Consider the following 20,665-nt stretch of genomic DNA (forward strand, 5'->3'; position numbering starts at 1 on the left):
TCCTTGGTATCACAAGCTGCGATGTCGCTAATGACGCCGGATGTGCGTCACAAACACCGTGACCTCGACGATATATCGTTAGTAATGTCGCAGCGTGTAAAGCACCCTTAATACTCAACCGAAACGTCTGTTTGTTTAATTTTCACTGAATTTGCTACAGAAATAAATGCACCTTTTGCATTCGTCGTGGAGTGCCTGGCTTTACTTCTTATCTTCTGGATTTGGACCCTTCTGTTGCACCCCAACTTATACCAAGAGTGCCACGATATCTCATTTGGACCAATACAACATCAACAAATTTCTCATTAATGTCTCCAGTAATTCTATTAATACATGAGAATTTTATGATTTTACATCAGCTCATCTTTTTCCCATTCAGGTCCCTACAATATTGGATCCTCTCAGTGGAGAGCCATCAACAAAGAATATGGACAGGGACAAGATGGCGGAGAAGATATTACACCTCACCTTAGAGATCCTCTTCCGGCTTACTGGAGAGGTGAGAGATTCTGATGACGTCACATTACATCATTCTTATCTATGGGAATAACAGATGGACAGAACTGGAGAGGTGAGGACTCTGGAAATGTCTGTAGTGAGATTTATTAATGTGTCTCTCCATAACCAGGATTACACAGTAGTGAAGAAGACCTCTAGTGAGCGCTGTCAGGACCCTGTGTCTGAGGGATGGGGAAGACCCCTGAGCCCAATCATGGTACCTCCACCTCACCCCCTGATACATGAGGACATCAATGACCAGAAGATCCTAGAACTCACCTACAAGATGATTGAGCTGCTGACTGGAGAGGTGACAATGCTGGGAATGCTGGGACATTATACAAGAACGCTATGAAACAATGGGGGGATAATGGTATCATTGTATGTGTCAGGTTCCTATAAGATATCAGGATGTCACAGTCTATTTCACCATGGAGGAGTGGGAGTATTTAGAAGGACACAAAGATCTGTACAAAGACGTCATGATGGAGGTTCCCCAGCCCCTCACATCACCAGGTAATAGACAGGACTAGCTACACACGGCCTATAATTGTCTGTATGTAAAGAATGTATTCGATCTCTGTATGTTTCCTACAGTTCCATCCAGTAAGAGGACCACACCAGAGAGATGTCCCCATCCTCTTCTCCCACAGGACTGTAAACAAGAGAATTCCAGTGATTATCAGGTAGATGGAGAAAAGGTGACATGAAATCTCCCTATGATGTGTAGACGGCTGTGAAGGTCTTGTGCTCAGTCTTGTTTTATCCACCAGTGTTATATGTGTTATGCTTGTGTAATGAGAGCGGTGGAGATGGCAGGATTAGACCTGATCATAGATGTGACTTCTCCATCTGTCTGTGACTTTTACATTGTGTTTCAGGGTGAAAATCTGAACCACATTAATACTACAGAGACATATGTGAGGGGTGATGAGCGGTGTAAAGAGGAGATTCCTACATATGGCTACCCAGGTGAGTAGTAACCACTAAATGTAGAGAGGTCTCAGGTTTTTCTCAGTCACCGCCTGTCACTGATTTATCAGTGGTCTAGTCCAGCCATGTCACAATCAAGTAGTCACCGTTTTTTTCGCTGGATCACTGTATGATTCTTGTTACTTTGGGCATTGGAAGTGATTTTTTTGTCCAGAATTTACAACTCTTAATAGAATCCATCCTGACCCCTGGAATTAGAAGATATTCATCCTTACTTGTCCAGATCTCTAAAGCCAAATGACAGCATACAGTTAGGTCCAGAAATATTTGGACAGTGACACAAGTTTTGTTATTTTAGCTGTTTACAAAAATATGTTAAGAAATACAATTATATATATAATATGGGCTGAAAGTGCACACTCCCAGCTGCAATATGAGAGTTTTCACATCCAAATCGGAGAAAGGGTTTAGGAATCATAGCTCTGTAATGCATAGCCTCCTCTTTTTCAAGGGACCAAAAGTAATTGGACAAGGGACTCTAAGGGCTGCAATTAACTCTGAAGGCGTCTCCCTCGTTAACCTGTAATCAATGAAGTAGTTAAAAGGTCTGGGGTTGATTACAGGTGTGTGGTTTTGCATTTGGAAGCTGTTGCTGTGACCAGACAACATGCGGTCTAAGGAACTCTCAATTGAGGTGAACTAGAACATCCTGAGGCTGAAAAAAAAAGAAAAAATCCATCAGAGAGATAGCAGACATGCTTGGAGTAGCAAAATCAACAGTCGGGTACATTCTGAGAAAAAAGGAATTGACTGGTGAGCTTGGGAACTCAAAAAGGCCTGGGCGTCCACGGATGACAACAGTGGTGGATGATCGCCGCATACTTTCTTTGGTGAAGAAGAACCCGTTCACAACATCAACTGAAGCCCAGAACACTCTCAGTGAAGTAGGTGTATCTGTCTCTAAGTCAACAGTAAAGAGAAGACTCCATGAAAGTAAATACAAAGGGTTCACATCTAGATGCAAACCATTCATCAATTCCAAAAATAGACAGGCCAGAGTTAAATTTGCTGAAAAACACCTCATGAAGCCAGCTCAGTTCTGGAAAAGTATTCTATGGACAGATGAGACCAAGATCAACCTGTACCAGAATGATGGGAAGAAAAAAGTTTGGAGAAGAAAGGGAACGGCACATGATCCAAGGCACACCACATCCTCTGTAAAACATGGTGGAGGCAACGTGATGGCATGGGCATGCATGGCTTTCAATGGCACTGGGTCACTTGTGTTTATTGATGACATAACAGCAGACAAGAGTAGCCGGATGAATTCTGAAGTGTAGCGGGATATACTTTCAGCCCAGATTCAGCCAAATGCCGCAAAGTTGATCGGACGGCGCTTCATAGTACAGATGGACAATGACCCTAAGCATACAGCCAAAGCTACCCAGGAGTTCATGAGTGCAAAAAAGTGGAACATTCTGCAATGGCCAAGTCAATCACCAGATCTTAACCCAATTGAGCATGCGTTTCACTTGCTCAAATCCAGACTTAAGACGGAAAGACCCACAAACAAGCAAGACCTGAAGGCTGCGGCTGTAAAGGCCTGGCAAAGCATTAAGAAGGAGGAAACCCAGCGTTTGGTGATGTCCATGGGTTCCAGACTTAAGGCAGTGATTGCCTCCAAAGGATTCGCAACAAAATATTGAAAATAAAAATATTTTGTTTGGGTTTGGTTTATTTGTCCAATTACTTTTGACCTCCTAAAATGTGGAGTGTTTGTAAAGAAATGTGTACAATTCCTACAATTTCTATCAGAAATTTTTGTTCAAACCTTCAAATTAAACGTTACAATCTGCACTTGAATTCTGTTGTAGAGGTTTCATTTCAAATCCAATGTGGTGGCATGCAGAGCCCAACTCGCGAAAATTGTGTCACTGTCCAAATATTTCTGGACCTAACTGTATGTAGAAAGTGCTAACCACTGAGCACAGTGCTGCCCATTATGTTAAAAAAAACTCACAGAAAATATTGAGCCGTACGATTGATTTGACTATGAAGGACTATCAATCCACATATCCTAACTACCCAGAGATGTTTTACTATTAGTTATTAAATCCATAACAATGAAGGCTGTCAGGGTGGCATGCAATAACTTTAGGAGATGTATTACTGTGTATAGTTGAGCTTCGCTCCATACACTCACTATCAATTTGTAATTGTACGGCAGATAACGGTAAGGGGTTTAAAAGTCTTTCAGCTACTAGTAGTGTGGAACCCTCTAATTTTCAATTCACCAGTGATGAAGCTGAATGGGGGCTTTGGGGTTTGTCGGTTTCTTTTTTTTTTTTCAGTTTGGGCTACAAAACATTTTTAATACAGCTTTTTACTCCACTATTTGGGAGGGAGAATGATCAAAAAGAACTGAATATCATGTTCTGGTTGCTCATCCTCTGAAGTCTAATGTTAGATTGTCAAATGTTTGTCTTGATGAATTTAGTTATATACCGTATTTTTCTGACTATAAGACGCACCCTGGTTTTAGAGGAGGAAAATAGGATAATAAAATTTTAAGCAAACAATGTGGTTATGACACACTTATGGGGCGAGGATGTGCTACTGACACTGTTATGGGTGTAATGTCCCCAAATTCTCTACTAAAGGTACCCCATTGTGGTAATGATCCTCCTGCCTTGTATATTATCCCCATTTTTATATATATATATATGTCCCCCATCCTGGTAAATACACCATCCTGATATGTGCTCCAATCCTGTTATATGCCCTCATGCTGGTATATGGCCCACATCCTTTATACTCGCCTTTCCTCACTCCATGCAGCATCGTTTGTTTTCCTGTGTGTGCCAGCAGCAGCACCGCTGACCCGTGTAGAGCCGTGCGCACAGCGACGACATCATCGCTGTGCCCATCGCTCTCCACACACACCAGCGGGCAGGCAGACAGGAGGTCATCGCAATGCTGCAGGGAACGGTGACTGGTGAGTATACTTATTCACTGCCCCCCGCGCTAATGATGATACGCGGGGGCAGTGAATATAGCCACACATGTTGTAGGAGCCAGGGATGATCACGCGGGCCTGCTGTTTAGTATGCATCCCCCCCCCTCCCCGCCCAACAACGCGCCTACCTCTCAGCGCCGGCTTCAGGACTGAGAGATGATGGACATCGGGATGCAGTTCATATGAAATGAGGCTAATGAGCAGCCCACGTGGTCACGGTAGGCGCTGCTAGAGCTTGCTCCTGCCTCTGATGACCTGCTCCACCACAGCCATCGAACTATAAGACTCACCCCCCACTTTCTCCCAAAAGTTTTGGGAAAAAAAGTGTGTCTTATAGTCTGAAAAATAGGGTAATTTATAATTTTAATTGATTTTAAATATAAAAATTGGATTTTTCTTTAATATAAAACAATTGTACTTAATTTTGACAGATGACTGTACCAGGAAATCACAAGGACATCTGATATCTTCAATTTTTAAATCAGATAACTTTGAGGTCACACAAGATATAAGTGAAGCGAATGCCATTATTCCAGATATCCCATCATACCATCACAGCAAAGATATATCATATTATCCTGTTAAACAGGACCTATCATCTGATGCATCACAGACTACTGAAAAAGATAAGCATCACAAAAAAAGTGTTAAATATCAAAGTGCTCTCACAGCAAAGAAGCCATGTTCAAGTGCAGAATATGAAAAAAGTGTTTCCCTCAATATGTTTGTTATACATGAAAAAATTCCCGCAAAGGAGAAAAAATTTTGTTGTTCAGAGTGTGGGAAATATTTTAGCCAGAAATCAGACCTTATTGTACATGAGAGAGTTCACACAGGAGAAAAACCGTTTTCATGTTCAGAATGTGGGAAATGTTTTACACAGAAATCAGCCCTTCTTATACATCAGAGAACTCACACTGGGGAAAAGCCATATTCATGTTCAGAATGTGGGAAATGTTTTACACAGAAATCAAATCTTGTTATACATCAGAGAAGACACACGGGGGAGAAGCCATATTCATGTTCAGAGTGTGGGAAACAATTCACAAGGAAAGGATATCTTGATGTACATCAGAGAAACCATACAGGAAAAAAGTCGTATCTGTGTTCAGAATAAGGGAAATGTTTCACCTTCCATTCAGATCTTTTTTAAACATGAAACCACTCACACAGGGAAGAAGCCAATATAATACCTAGTGGGTGTGAAATGTTTTATTTGAAAACCTTTGGTTTTTTTTGACCACCAAAACGACTAAAAATGGGGGAGAAAAAAAATATTTTGTTAATAAATGGTACAAGAAAACAAAATATAGACAGTAAAACTGAATTAGTAAATGAGAAAAAAAAGCAATTTAAAACTTACATTAGAATAAAAATATATGAAGTTACTAATTGATATCTGTTATCAGAAAATCAAATAAAACGTAATATTCATTCATTGAGGATTTCACTTGTTTCATATACACTTTATGGACATATAGTATTGTCATGCTCCATTTTTGATATATTCAAATATTAGAATTTTGTCGAAATTTTTTTTTATATTCTTGAACTAGTTAGTAATGCTGTACAAAATAATCAATAAATCGTTAGGAATACCTGCTGTGATCACAATCATCCCTCGCCGGTCTGGCCGCTCTGGGGGCGTAGTTGTAGGGCACTTGGGTTGTGCGGCTGCTCACCGTTATTGGCACCCATGAAGTTTAAGTATATAATGTGGAATATCTCCTGAAAAAATAAAGTGAAACAACTTTTTTTTTTTTTGCACAGAGCACTTGTGTTAAATACAAAAGGGCAAATAACAATTTAAAACCAAAAACAATGGGAGGGGAAAATTGAAAAACTTAAAGCTGCTGTGACACTCATATTGGCCCTTTCTATTAAATCAGTATGGAAACACATTTTGACTCATCTATTGTAAATCACAAATGAGAATCACTTGTGATAAATTGTCGGTGCCCATGTGACATGAATTAGCCAATGAGTGGGGGGGGGGAGAAGAGATGTCTTCAAAAGGTTGGTGTAAATGGTGTATAAATCACCATGTGAAACATCCAAAGACCTGAAAGCCAACCTGGAGCAGTCTGGGGTCATGGTTTCAACAAGTACCATACCCAACCTAGCAGAGCTTTATGGGTGACCTCCAAGGAAGAAACCATCGCTAAAGAAAGGGCATAAAAGCAATTGATCTTTGCCAAAGAGTACCTTGACAAATCACTATCCTTCTGAGAAAATGTTCTGTGGACAGAAGTCCAACTTCCTGCCTGTTGCTCCTGTAAGAAGCTGTCCACTTGCTGCCTGCTATTCCTCCTGCAGTTCCTCTGGTCAGTGATCTTCCTGCTAATCCTCTGGGTACTGTGAGTATAATTTATTTATTTTTTTTCATCCCCTGTCCGTTTTTTTTACACCTCATCCGTCCGTGCGTCCTGCCAAGCGCTGATCAGTGATGCAGATAACTTATCTGCATCCGTGGTCAATTTTCGTCGGGACTCTTTTTTTTTTTTTTTTTTGTCCGCATCTTGCATCGTTTTTTTGCATCTCATTGTGTGTGGGTCCTGCAGCGGCTGAGCGCTATTCAGGGATGCACATAAGGGATCGGCATCCTTACTCAATTTTCGTCGTGACTTTTTTCCGTATCCCCGACGCTTTTTGTATCTCATCCGACCATGCGTCCTGCAGCGGCCGATCAGTGATGCACTGCGTCTGTGCGTTTGAGAAGTCAAATGGAGCGCCTTCTTTTCCAAGCCCTGCTGGGCACCCAAACAATTGATTTCCACCACATATGAGGTATCTGCGTACTCAGGAAAAATTACACTATACGTTTTATGGTGCATTTTTTTCCTGATACCGATGTAAAAAAAAAAAAAAAAAGCTACCTGGTTGAAGCAAAAATTTTGTGGTAAAAAAAAATAATAATTTTCACGGTTCAACGTTATCAACTTCTGCAGAGCCCCTGGGTGTACAAGGGGCTCACCAAACATCTAGATAAATTCCTTGAGGGGTCTAGTTCCAAAATGGGGTCATTTGTGGGGGAGCTCCACTGTTTAGGCACCATAGGGGGTCCCCAAATGTGACATGGCGTCCGCTAATGATTCCAACCAATTTTGCTGTCAAATGCTGCTCCTTCTCTTCTGAGCCTCATCATGCACCCAAACAATTACTTTCCACCACATATAAGGTATATGCACACTCAGGAAAAATTGCACAATAAGTTTTATGGTGCATTTTTCCCTGATAGCCTTGTGAAAAAAAAGCTACCTGGTTCAAGTAACAGTTTTGTGGTAAAAAAAAAAATTGTATTCATGGCTCAACATTATCAACTATTGTGGAGCCCTTGGGGCTCACTAAACATCTAGATAAATTCTTTGAGTCTAGTTTACAAAATGGGGTCACTTGTGGGGGAGCTCCATTGTTTAGGCACCTCAGGGGGTCTCCAAATGCAATATGCATTTGGGGATACGTCAGCTAATGATTCCAACCAATTTTGCTGTCAAATTGTGCGCCTTTACTTCTGAGCCCCGCTGTGCACCCAAACAATTACTTTCCACCACATATTAGGTATCTGCGTACTCAGGAAAAATTGCACAATACATTTTATGGTGCATTTTTCTCTGATACCCTTGTGGAAAAAAAAGCTACGTGGTTAATGTAACAGTTTTGTGGTAAAAAAAATATATATATATTTTCACGGCTCAATGTTATCAACTTCTGTGAAGCCCCCGGAGGTTCAAAGTGCTCACCAAACATCTAGAAAAATTATTTGAGGGCTCTAGTTTCCAAAATGGGGTCATTTGTGGGGGGAGCTCCATTGTTTAGGCACCTCAGGGGGTCTTCAAACCCGACATGGCGTCCGCTAATGAGTACAGCTAATTTTGCGTTCAAAAATTCAAATGGCGCTCCTTCCCTTCCGAGCTCTGTCCGTGCGCCCAAGCAATTGATTTTTACCACATATGGGGTATCGGCGTACTCAGGAGAAATTGCACAATAAATTGTAGGGTGCACTTTCTCTTTTCTCCCTTGTGAAAATGCAAAAATGTTATGGCTAAAATAACATTTTTGTGTTTAAAAAGTAAAATTTTATTTTTTTTCCTTCCACATTGCTTTGGCTCCTGTGAAGCACCTAAAGGGTTAATTACCGTAACTTCTTTGATGTAGTTATGAGCAGTGAGAGGGGTGCAGATTTTAGAATGGGGTCACTTTTGGGTAGATTGTGCAGTCTCAATCCATATATACCTGTAAGGCCATGGATAAAGAGATTCATGCAAAATGAATAAAACATATATAAGTTTATTAAATCCTATTTTTAAAAAAAAACAACAAAAAAAACAGAATAGAGGGAACACCCGATGTGCCAGGATAGGAATACAGAGCTTATAACAATCAGTTTGGAATTTATAAACTTCACTGAGCATATAAGATTAAATGCAAAATGCATATGAATAGTTAACCCAAAATCCTCATTATTGCACAAATAGATAAGGTAAAGAGACCTGCTAGTGCACATGCAAATCTAAACCGTATAAAAGGCTATTATAAAATACCTATTATTGTGCACTTTAAAGGCAGGACTAGTCACCCCACTATTGTGCTAAACACACGCATGAAAGTGCATATAATCAAAAATATATAAGCAACACACATATCGTCAATGTATATTGCACTTACAATATAGTATAATTTCTGATAAATACCTTACTCTCATAAACATTATCATGAGGAGCTCGCGGCCAGGTGTCTCTCCATCCCGATGCACGTTTCGCACCAGCTTCTTTCATGGTGGTGCGCACTGCACATGTCGTACACACACGGCTTCTCTCCGTACACGTGATGCACATGCAACTCCGCTACGTACACATGCAACTCTGCTCTATACACAGGGCTACGCTCATGTCGCACACACTCGTCTCCTCTCCGTACACTTCGTACACACTCAGCTCCGCTTCATACACCTCGTACAAACGCAGGTCCGCTCCGTACACACAGGACTCCGCTCATGTAGTACACACACTGCTCCGCTCTGCACATGTCATACACACACGGCTCCGTTCCATTCACATGGTTCCGCTCCATTTATTTTATACACACATGGCAATGCTCTGTACACATCGTACACACTGCTCTGCTCTATGCTCCTCGTACACACGGTAACGCTCAGTACATGTCGTATACACAGCTCCGCTCTGTACATGTTATACACATGGCACAATAGAGGGGAAGCCCTGCGTCACCGGTAGGTAGGTGCACGGGAGTAAAAAATCGACAACCAAAAGAGAGAGAACCCCGGCACACTACTACTCCCAAAAAAGAGACGTGTGTTGATATAATGCTGAATTTTATTTTGATTCAAATAGTTGAAAATATGCACACATGATTCGTCCACAATAAGTCGACGTTTCGGCAATATGCCTTCGTCAGACTGGACTTTTTTATCAAGATAAGTATATTGGAGACAAAAATCAGTAATAGGTAGATCCTATCGCATAAGTGGCTTGAAAAAACCTTAAGCTAAAAGCAGTGACGTACTGGGGTGCGTTATGCACTGTATCCTTTAAGGGTCGCTTCTGCAATGGGGTTGCGCCACAGTAGTCTATGCTATGGGCTGTATGGCAATATTAAATGGCTAGAATTAAACCTCAGAAAGATTGGCCAGTCATATCCTGCAGGTAGCAATGGAATGGGATGATTATGTAGTCACATGGATATAATTATGTGCAGGCTTGTGCCTGGTGTGAGGATCCTGCAGAATGTGAATTCTGCAGGATCCTCACACCAGTCCACACGTCCCGCAGCAGCACAGGAATTCGGTCATTTACCTTTCCGGTCCTACCGGTGATATTGCACATACAGACCGTAATCTATTGGGCGATGCAGGCAGTACCCCAGTACGTCACTGCTTTTAGCTTAAGGTTTTTTTCAAACTCCGGCTCCGCTCCGAACACCTCGTACATATGCGGCTCCGCTCCGTACACCCCATACACACACGGCTCTGCTCCGTACACCTCGTACATATGCGGCTCCGCTCCGTACACCCCATACACACGCGGCTCCGCTCCGTACACCTCGTACACACGCGGCTCCGCTCCGTACACCTCGTACACACGCGGCTCCGCTCCGTACACCTCGTACACACGCGGCTCCGCTCCGTACTCCTCATGCACACACGGCTCTGCTCCGTATACCTCGTACACACGCGGCTCCGCTCCATACACACGCGGCTCTGCTCCGTACACACGTGGCTCCGCTCCGAACACCTTGTACACATGCGGCTCCGCTCCGTACACCCATACACACACGGCTCTGCTCCGTACACCTCGTACACACGCGGCTCCGCTCCGTACACACACTGCTCTGCTCCGTACACCTCGTACACACGCGGCTCCGCTCCGTACACCTCGTACACACGCGGCTCCGCTCCGTACACCTCGTACACACGCGGCTCCGCTCCGTACTCCTCATGCACACACGGCTCTGCTCCGTATACCTCATACACACGCGGCTCTGCTCCGTACACACGTGGCTCCGCTCCGAACACCTTGTACACATGCGGCTCCGCTCCGTACACCCATACACACACGGCTCTGCTCCGTACACCTCGTACACACGCGGCTCCGCTCCGTACACACACTGCTCTGCTCTGAACACCTCGTACACACGCGGCTCTGCTCCGTACACCTCGTACACACACGGCTCCGCTCCGTACACCTCGTACACACACGGCTCCACACACCTCGTACACACACGGCTCCGCTCCGAACACCTCGTACACACACGGCTCCACACACCTCGTACACACACGGCTCCGCTCCGTACTCCTCATGCACACACGGCTCCGCTCCGTACACACGCGGCTCCGCTCCGTACACACGTAGCTGTGCTCCGTACACACGTGGCTCCGCTCCGTACACCCCATACACACACAGCTCTGCTCCGTACACCTCGTACACACGCGGCTTCGCTCCGTACACACACGGCTCTGCTCTGAACACCTCGTACACACGCGGCTCCGCTCCGTACACCTCGTACACACGCGGCTCCGCTCCGTACACCTCGTACACACGCGGCTCTGCTACGTACACACGGCTCTGCTATGTACACACGGCTCTGCTACATCCACACTGTAAACCCCTCCTGACCCCACACATAACCTTCCCCTCATCCAGCCCCATGACAACCAGCACAGCAAAGTCCTGCATACACTGAGGAGCTGATCATGTGACCCCTGACTCCTCCCCTCCATGTGACATCATCACAGGTCCTGTAAGCACAGAGCAGCCATATATCCAGGGTCGTGGCTAAATCCCAGTGGCTAGAAGGACCTGGTCCCTCTGCCCACTGGGAAATAGCCGACTCCATAGAGAGAAAGCTAAATCCTAGTGGGCTAAAGGACCAGGTCCCAATAACTGTTTTAATACAAGACTTAGTGATCTAATGGACCAGGTCCTTCTGCCCACTGGGATTTAGCCTGCTCTCTATGCGAAAGCTAAATCCTAGTGGGCTAAAGGACCAGGTCCCAATAACTGTTTTAATACAAGACTTAGTGATCTAATGGACCAGGTCCTTCTGCCCACTGGGATTTAGCCTGCTCGCTATGAAAATGCTAAACTCTAGTGGGCTAAAGGAGCAGGTCCCTAGGGGCGTTTTTAAAATGGACACACTTGGCTAAAAACCATGTCATCATGCCAATTGGGATTTATTCTACTGTATCTGTAGATTATCTGCAGTAGAATCATAGAATGTTATAGTTGGATGGGACCTCCAGGGTCATCAGGTCCAACTCCTTGCTCAAAGCAAGATTCACTATATCATCCCACACAGGTGTCTGTCCAGTCTCCTTTTTACGTCTTCCATTGAAGGGGAACTCATTACCTCTTGTGGTTCCAGTCATTGATCACCCTCGCTGTCAAAAGGTTTTTATTCCAAAATCTAATCTGTGACGCTTCCCAATCAGTTTCATTCCATTGCTTCTATTCTTTCCTTGTCCTTGTCCTTGTCAACCCTAGTTCGACAGCCTTTGAGATATTTGCAGATGGCTATTAAGATTCCTCTCCGTTTTCTTTTTTTCAAGCTAAACATTCCCAAATCCTGTAACCGTTCCTCATTGGACAGGTTATAGACCGGTCACCATTCTGGCTGCTCTTCTGTGAACTTGTTCCAATTTGTTGCTGTCTTTTTTTAAGACATGGTGCTCAGAATTGCAGATGAGGTCTGACCAAAGAGGAGTAGAGGGTGATAATTACTTCACGTGATCGATGGCTGGACCATATATGACAAGCTTTTCTCCCCCCATTCACCTTTTGTGTCTCCCCGATTTCCTCATAGAATGTAAGCTTACGAGCAGGGCCCTCACTGCTCCTGGTATCTTAATTTTGTTATTTTGTATTCTCATATTGTCTGTACATGTCCCCTCTGAATTGTAAAGCGCTGTGGAAAATGTTGGCGCTATAGAAATAAAACGTATTATTATCTGTGCTTCTGTAAATACATTGCACAATTGTGCTTGTCTTTTTTGCTGCTGCATCACACTGTTGACTCATGTTCTGTCTGTCATCTATCAGTATGCGATTAGTATATTAGTGGTACTAGATTTGAAAGTGTTCACATTATTTTTTTCCACATAGACTAAGTGATATGGAAGACTACAAAGTAAGCTCTTAGGTTGCATGTACAGCAGCTGACGCAGTGTCAGCCCGCCTGTGGAAATGTGAGTGTGGTCTGCAGGAGAATGCAGCAGTCCGCGCCTACTATCAGGGTTCAGTGTGCTACCTACTTTTTCTTTTTTCTCCCTATGAAGAACATTCTGGCCACAGGAACATAAATTGACATGCTGCAGCTTGGAAAGCCGCGCCACATGTAAGTTTACGGAGCAGAGAAAAGCAGCACCGTGGGCAAGAGATTTCTATAAATCCATCCACTGTGCTTGTACTGTAGAACGCAGCATTCTGTATGCAAACAAACACGCTACTTCCAAAACGTTGCAAACACTGACTGTGCAAATACACTGTGTGCAGAATTATTAGGCAAATGAGTATTTTGATCACATGATGCTTTTTATACATGTTGTCCTACTCCAAGCTGTATAGGCTTGAGAGCCAACTACCAATTAAGTAAATCAGGTGATGTGCATCTCTGTAATGAGGAGGGGTGCGGTGAAATGACATTAACACCCTATATAAGGTGTGCTTAATTATTAGGCAACTTCCTTTCCTTTGGCAAAATGGGTCAGAAGAGAGATTTGACGGTCTCTGAAAAGACCAAAATTGTGAGATGTCTTTCAGAGGGATGCAGCAGTCTTGAAACTGACAAACGTTTGAAGCGTGATCACCGAACAATCAAGCGTTTCATGTCAAATAGCCAACAGGGTCGCAAGCAGCGTGCTGGGCAAAAAAGGCGCAAAATAACTGCCCATGAATTGATGAAAATCAAGCGTAAAGCTGCCAAGATGCCATTTGCCACCAGTGTGGCCATATTTCAGAGCTGCAACGTTACTGGAGTATCAAAAAGCACAAGGTGTGCCATACTCAGGGACATGGCCAAGGTAAGGAAGGCTGAAAAACCACCACCTTTGAACAAGAAACATAAGATAAAACGTCAAGACTGGGCCAAGAAATATCTTAAGACTGGTTTTTCAAAGGTTTTATGGACTGATGAAATGAGTGTGACTCTTGATGGGCCAGATGCTGGATCAGTAAAGGGCAGAGAGCTCTACTCCGACTCAGACGCCAGCAAGGTGGAGGTGGGGAACTGGTATGGGCTAGTATCATCAAAGATGAACTTGTGGGACCTTTTCGAATTGAGGATGGAGTGAAGCTCAACTCCCAGACTTACTGCCAGTTTCTGGAAGACAACTTCAAGCAGTGGTACAGGAAGAAGTCGGTATCGTTCAAGAAAAACATGATTTTCATGCAGGACATTGCTCCATCACATGCATCCAACTACTCCACAGCGTTGCTGAACAGTAAAGATCTAAAAGATGAAAAAAATAATGACATGGTCCCCTTGTTCACCTGATCTGAACCCCATAGAGAACCTGTGGTCCCTCATAAAATGTTAGATCTACAGGGAGGGAAAACAGTGCACCTCTCGGAACAGTGTCTGGGAGGCTGTGGTGGCTGCTGCATGCAATGTTGATCGTAAACAGATCAAGCAACTGACAGCATCTATGAATGGTCGGCTGCTTAGTGTCATCATAAAGAAAGGTGGCTATATTGGTCACTCATTTTTTGGGGTTTTGTTTTTGCATGTCAGAAATGTTTATTTCTAAATTTTGTGCAGTTATATTGGTTTACCTGGTGAAAATAAACAAGTGAGATGGGAATATATTTGGTTTTTATTAAGTTGCCTAATAATTCTGCACAGTAATAGTTACCTGCACAAACAGATATCCTCCTAAGATAGCCAAATCTAAAAAAAAAACCCACTCCAACTGCCAAAAATATTAAGCTTTGATATTTATGAGTCTTTTGGGTTGATTGAGAACATAGTTGTTGATCAATAATAAAAAAAATCCTCTAAAATACAACTTGCCTAATAATTCTGCACGCGGTGTAAATGTACACCCCCAAACCAGATTGAGCACCGTCTTCACTGCGGTGATGTTCTATACTGTTTGGCTGTGACATCACATCAACATTGCTGCAGCCAATCACAGATCTCCGTGGCTCATCTGATGTAGCTGGAACGAGTTGCTGAGGTCAGTGATTGGCTGGAAGAGACCAATGTCTTGATGAAGACACTTCTGAACGTTACTAAAGTTTCTTGTTGTTGTGTTACACATGGAGTCGAAGGAAAGAAAAAAAATTAATGAGTAGTTAATCAGGATAAGACCTTTAGTTGCAGGGCGCCCTTTGCAGATGTTTTTTTTCTTTCAACTCACTATTGCAAACTTTGCTATGTAAGGTTTATTCCCTTTAAAGTGGTTATTTTATGAAATAAATCTATTCACAATGATGTACATGCTGCCACATTCATCATATAGGTGAAATGTGTCTGACCGCAGCTTGTAATGTATTCCATGTAATAGGGCGGTCGTTCAATGCTTCATAACTTCTGTCAGGGCCATCAATCACTAGTGAGTAACGTTATGCCAGACCAGGTAATACAATGAAGAGCTAAGGCTGTGGTGCGGTAGAGGCCGTTCTCTTACCTCCTGTCCGTCTGCCACACATTACACACTGGCCAGGTAATATAATGAAGAGCTAAGGCTGTGGTGCGGTCAGAGGCCGTTCTCATACCTCCTGTCCATCTGCCACACATTACACACTGGCCAGGTAATATAATGAAGAGCTAAGGCTGTGGTGCGGTCAGAGGCCGTTCTCATACCTCCTGTCCGTCTGCCACACATTACACACCGGCCAGGTAATATAATGAAGAGCTAAGGATGTGGTGCGGTCAGAGGCCGTTCTCATACCTCCTGTCCCTCTGCCACACATTACACACCGGCCAGGTAATATAATGAAGAGCTAAGGATGTGGTGCGGTAGAGGCCGTTCTCATACCTCCTGTCCATCTGCCACTCATTACACACCGGCCAGGTAATATAATGAAGAGCTAAGGATGTGGTGCGGTAGAGGCCGTTCTCACACCTCCTGTCCATCTGCCACACATTACACACCGGCCAGGTAATATAACGAAGAGCTAAGGATGTGGTGCGGTAGAGGCCGTTCTCACACCTCCTGTCCATCTGCCACACATTACACACCGGCCAGGTAATATAATGAAGAGCTAAGGATGTGGTGCGGTCAGAGGCCGTTCTCATACCTCCTGTCCGTCTACCACACATTACACACCAGCCAGGTAATACAATGAAGAGCTAAGGATGTGGTGCGGTAGAGGCCGTTCTCACACCTCCTGTCCATCTGCCACACATTACACACCGGCCAGGTAATACAATGAAGAGCTAAGGATGTGGTGCGGTAGAGGCCGTTCTCACACCTCCTGTCCATCTGCCACACATTACACACCGGCCAGGTAATATAATGAAGAGCTAAGGATGTGGTGCGGTAGAGGCCGCTCTCATATCTCCTGTCCATCTGCCACACATTACACACCGGCCAGGTAATATAATGAAGAACTAAGGATGTGGTGCGGTCAGAGGCCGTTCTCACACCTCCTGTCCATCTGCCACACATTACACACCGGCCAGGTAATATAATGAAGAGCTAAGGCTGTGGTGCGGTCAGAGGCCGTTCTCTTACCTCCTGTCCGTCTGCCACACATTACACACCGGCCAGGTAATAAAATGAAGAGCTAAGGCTGTGGTGCGGTCAGAGGCCGTTCTCATACCTCCTGTCCGTCTGCCACACATTACACACCGGCCAGGTAATATAATGAAGAGCTAAGGATGTGGTGCGGTCAGAGGCCGTTCTCTTACCTCCTGTCCGTCTGCCACACATTACACACCGGCCAGGTAATATAATGAGGAGCTAAGGCTGTGGTGCGGTCAGAGGCCGTTCTCATACCTCCTGTCCGTCTGCCACACATTACACACCGGCCAGGTAATATAATGAAGAGCTAAGGCTGTGGTGCGGTCAGAGGCCGTTCTCTTACCTCCTGTCCGTCTGCCACACATTACACACCGGCCAGGTAATAAAATGAAGAGCTAAGGCTGTGGTGCGGTCAGAGGCCGTTCTCATACCTCCTGTCCGTCTGCCACACATTACACACCGGCCAGGTAATATAATGAAGAGCTAAGGATGTGGTGCGGTCAGAGGCCGTTCTCTTACCTCCTGTCCGTCTGCCACACATTACACACCGGCCAGGTAATATAATGAGGAGCTAAGGCTGTGGTGCGGTCAGAGGCCGTTCTCATACCTCCTGTCCGTCTGCCACACATTACACACCGGCCAGGTAATACAATGAAGATCTGAGGATGTGGTGCGGTCAGAGGCCGTTCTCACACCTCCTGTCCGTCTGCCACACATTACACACCGGCCAGGTTATATAATGAAGAGCTGAGGATGTGGTGCGGTCAGAGGCCGTTCTCATACCTCCTGTCCGTCTGCCACACATTACACACCGGCCAGGTAATATAATGAAGAGCTAAGGATGTGGTGCGGTCAGAGGCCGTTCTCATACCTCCTGTCCATCTGTCACACATTACACACCGGCCAGGTAATACAATGAAGAGCTAAGGCTGTGGTGCGGTAGAGGCCGTTCTCTTACCTCCTGTCCGTCTGCCACACATTACACACCGGCCAGGTAATAAAATGAAGAGCTAAGGCTGTGGTGCGGTCAGAGGCCGTTCTCATACCTCCTGTCCGTCTGCCACACATTACACACCGGCCAGGTAATATAATGAAGAGCTAAGGATGTGGTGCGGTCAGAGGCCGTTCTCATACCTCCTGTCCATCTGTCACACATTACACACCGGCCAGGTAATATAATGAAGAGCTAAGGATGTGGTGCGGTAGAGGCTGTTCTCATACCTCCTGTCCATCTGCCACACATTACACACCGGCCAGGTAATATAATGAAGAGCTAAGGCTGTGGTGCGGTCAGAGGCCGTTCTCATACCTCCTGTCCGTCTGCCACACATTACACACCGGCCAGGTAATACAATGAAGAGGTAAGGCTGTGGTGCGGTCAGAGGCCGTTCTCACACCTCCTGTCCATCTGCCACACATTACACACCGGCCAGGTAATACAATGAAGAGATAAGGCTGTGGTGCGGTCAGAGGCCGTTCTCTTACCTCCTGTCCGTCTGCCACACATTACACACCGGCCAGGTAATAAAATGAAGAGCTAAGGCTGTGGTGCGGTCAGAGGCCGTTCTCATACCTCCTGTCCGTCTGCCACACATTACACACCGGCCAGGTAATATAATGAAGAGCTAAGGATGTGGTGCGGTCAGAGGCCGTTCTCTTACCTCCTGTCCGTCTGCCACACATTACACACCGGCCAGGTAATAAAATGAAGAGCTAAGGCTGTGGTGCGGTCAGAGGCCGTTCTCATACCTCCTGTCCGTCTGCCACACATTACACACCGGCCAGGTAATATAATGAAGAGGTAAGGCTGTGGTGCGGTCAGAGGCCGTTCTCTTACCTCCTGTCCGTCTGCCTCACATTACACACCGGCCAGGTAATACAATGAAGAGCTAAGGATGTGGTGCGGTAGAGGCCGTTCTCACACCTCCTGTCCATCTGCCACACATTACACACCGGCCAGGTAATATAATGAAGAGCTAAGGATGTGGTGCGGTCAGAGGCCATTCTCATACCTCCTGTCCGTCTGCCACACATTACAATGGGGAGATAAGGTATGCACACCAGTGACTATGTAAGGGGAATACATGGAATAGCAGAAACTGCTGTGTGAATACTGACTTGAAAAATCCAATAGCTATATGTAAGAGTGAAAATGTGAAAAATGGAATCTGCATTACTGCCATGAACATATGAATCAAGAGAAATTTAGCTACTGAATTGATCAATGCAATAGAGCCCCAACACTACGCCAAAGTATTTCTCTACGTTGGGGTCCCTAGCTTGTGTGTGTCCTCTCATGCAGTTAAAAAACTTACCGTGTTGGGGCCCTATTGCATAGGTCCTCCTATGATCTCGGGCAGGCCCACTCAGCAGGTACACTGCACGACGTCCTACCCTGCTTCTGGCCGACACACTCACATACATCAGATTGCACACACACAATCACGATCAGATTGCACACACACAATCACGATCAGATTGCACACACACAATCACGATCAGATTGCACACACACACACACACACACACATTCACTAGTCACTTACCACATTTGGTGGTACAGAATGCCTCCGGCCGCAGGGAAAGATGGGAGGAAGTCATCGCAGGTCCTGTAAGCATTCAATCCGCAGGTCCTTGCGTTCCACCGCACTGCGTCTCAGAATTCTGCTGGCCAGAAGCATTCGTGTGTGTGATCTGATGGGTGATTGTGTGTGTGATCTGATGTGTGCTGGGGTGCGATCTGATCTCCCGCTCGGCATCTGTTGAGTGTGATTGTGGGGTGTCCGCTTTCTATAATGAAGTATCCTGCAGTATCTTTAACTTTTTTATCTGCATGGACACTTTCTTATTGAACTGCGAATAGGGCTTATTTTCAGGGTAGGGCTTATATTTAAGCCTTGCTCCGAAAATGCTGAATATCCCTGCTTGGGCTTATTTTTGGGGGAGGTCTTATTTTGTGAAAAACACGGTAATTGAAGGAACATCCACTGTTGCAGCATATGCTGCTAAAGCAGAAGACTGATTGTCCTGTCTGGTGGCTACATTTATAAATACCACAAACAGAGATAGATATACTAGATGCACCACATTACACAAGATAATGGTGGGTCTGGCTATTTTCTTGGTTAGCTGATTTTGGATACATTTGTTATATATTAGAAATAATATTTTGCTATAATTTGTACATGCATTGCTTTGTGTTGTTGTATACAGTGTATATTTTCCTTATTTCAATCATCCACTAAAACCATGCCCTTAGGGTATGGTACCTTATATTATTAATGTATGGCTCTAGCCAAGGGTGGAATGTATTGCAAATATAAAATTGGCTTTTTGAGCTCTATAACATACTGTTGATTCAGACAGACAATGGCTCATTGTTATAAAAACCTTGTCATTTACTTAGTTCAAATATCTGATGTGTACTTTTGGAAGAGTTGAATGGTGTGTTTATTGCCCCATTGTCTGATGTGTGAGTGGTATCTCTGATTCATCTAAACTCAAAGACTGGCCATTGGAGACAAAGGCGAATAGGAAACACATTAACTATAAGGCTTGTGTAATATTTGTGGACCCCACTATTTAAGATCAGTGAAACATGGCAATGTCACAAGCTTTTTAAGATCCGTGGGACGCCGGTTACTTCCAGAAGATCTCTGTCTTTGTCATGCTTCTCTGACTGATGTTCCAAACAGATGATGTTCAAACCTCCTTGGTGATGTAAGTATTTAACCTTTATATGTTGAATATACAAACGTTTACGCAATATCATACTTTTCCTTTAAGTTTGTATCTTATATTAACCTTTATCATAAAATTACTTAAAGTGCCGTATTTTTTATTTTTGTATTCATTATTTTGTAATAATAGTGATTCTGAAATCAAGTATTTTTAATACAAAATTAAGCTCACTGTTTATTTAGTTTTTATTTAATTCTAGTTTTAATGAAGCACTGGGGGCTGCCATCATGGATTTGGTGTTTGTAATGACAGTTAAGGTGGTGTCACACACAGCG

The 20,665-nt window shown here is 44.3% G+C and overlaps 1 protein-coding gene across 1 annotated transcript in view; it reads left to right on the top strand.

Annotated features, from left to right (window-relative positions):
* Nucleotides 1-20,665, top strand: part of LOC142312906 (uncharacterized) — a 202,295-nt gene that overhangs the window by 114,177 nt on the left and 67,453 nt on the right. The window contains 7 exon segments of the mRNA XM_075351893.1: nucleotides 380-499; nucleotides 629-808; nucleotides 891-1,014; nucleotides 1,096-1,184; nucleotides 1,380-1,470; nucleotides 4,879-5,594; nucleotides 5,596-5,627. Coding sequence (XP_075208008.1) covers nucleotides 380-499; nucleotides 629-808; nucleotides 891-1,014; nucleotides 1,096-1,184; nucleotides 1,380-1,470; nucleotides 4,879-5,594; nucleotides 5,596-5,627 — 1,352 coding nt within the window.

The sequence above is a fragment of the Anomaloglossus baeobatrachus genome, chromosome 5, assembly GCF_048569485.1.
Source record: "Anomaloglossus baeobatrachus isolate aAnoBae1 chromosome 5, aAnoBae1.hap1, whole genome shotgun sequence".
Lineage (NCBI taxonomy): Eukaryota > Metazoa > Chordata > Amphibia > Anura > Aromobatidae > Anomaloglossus > Anomaloglossus baeobatrachus.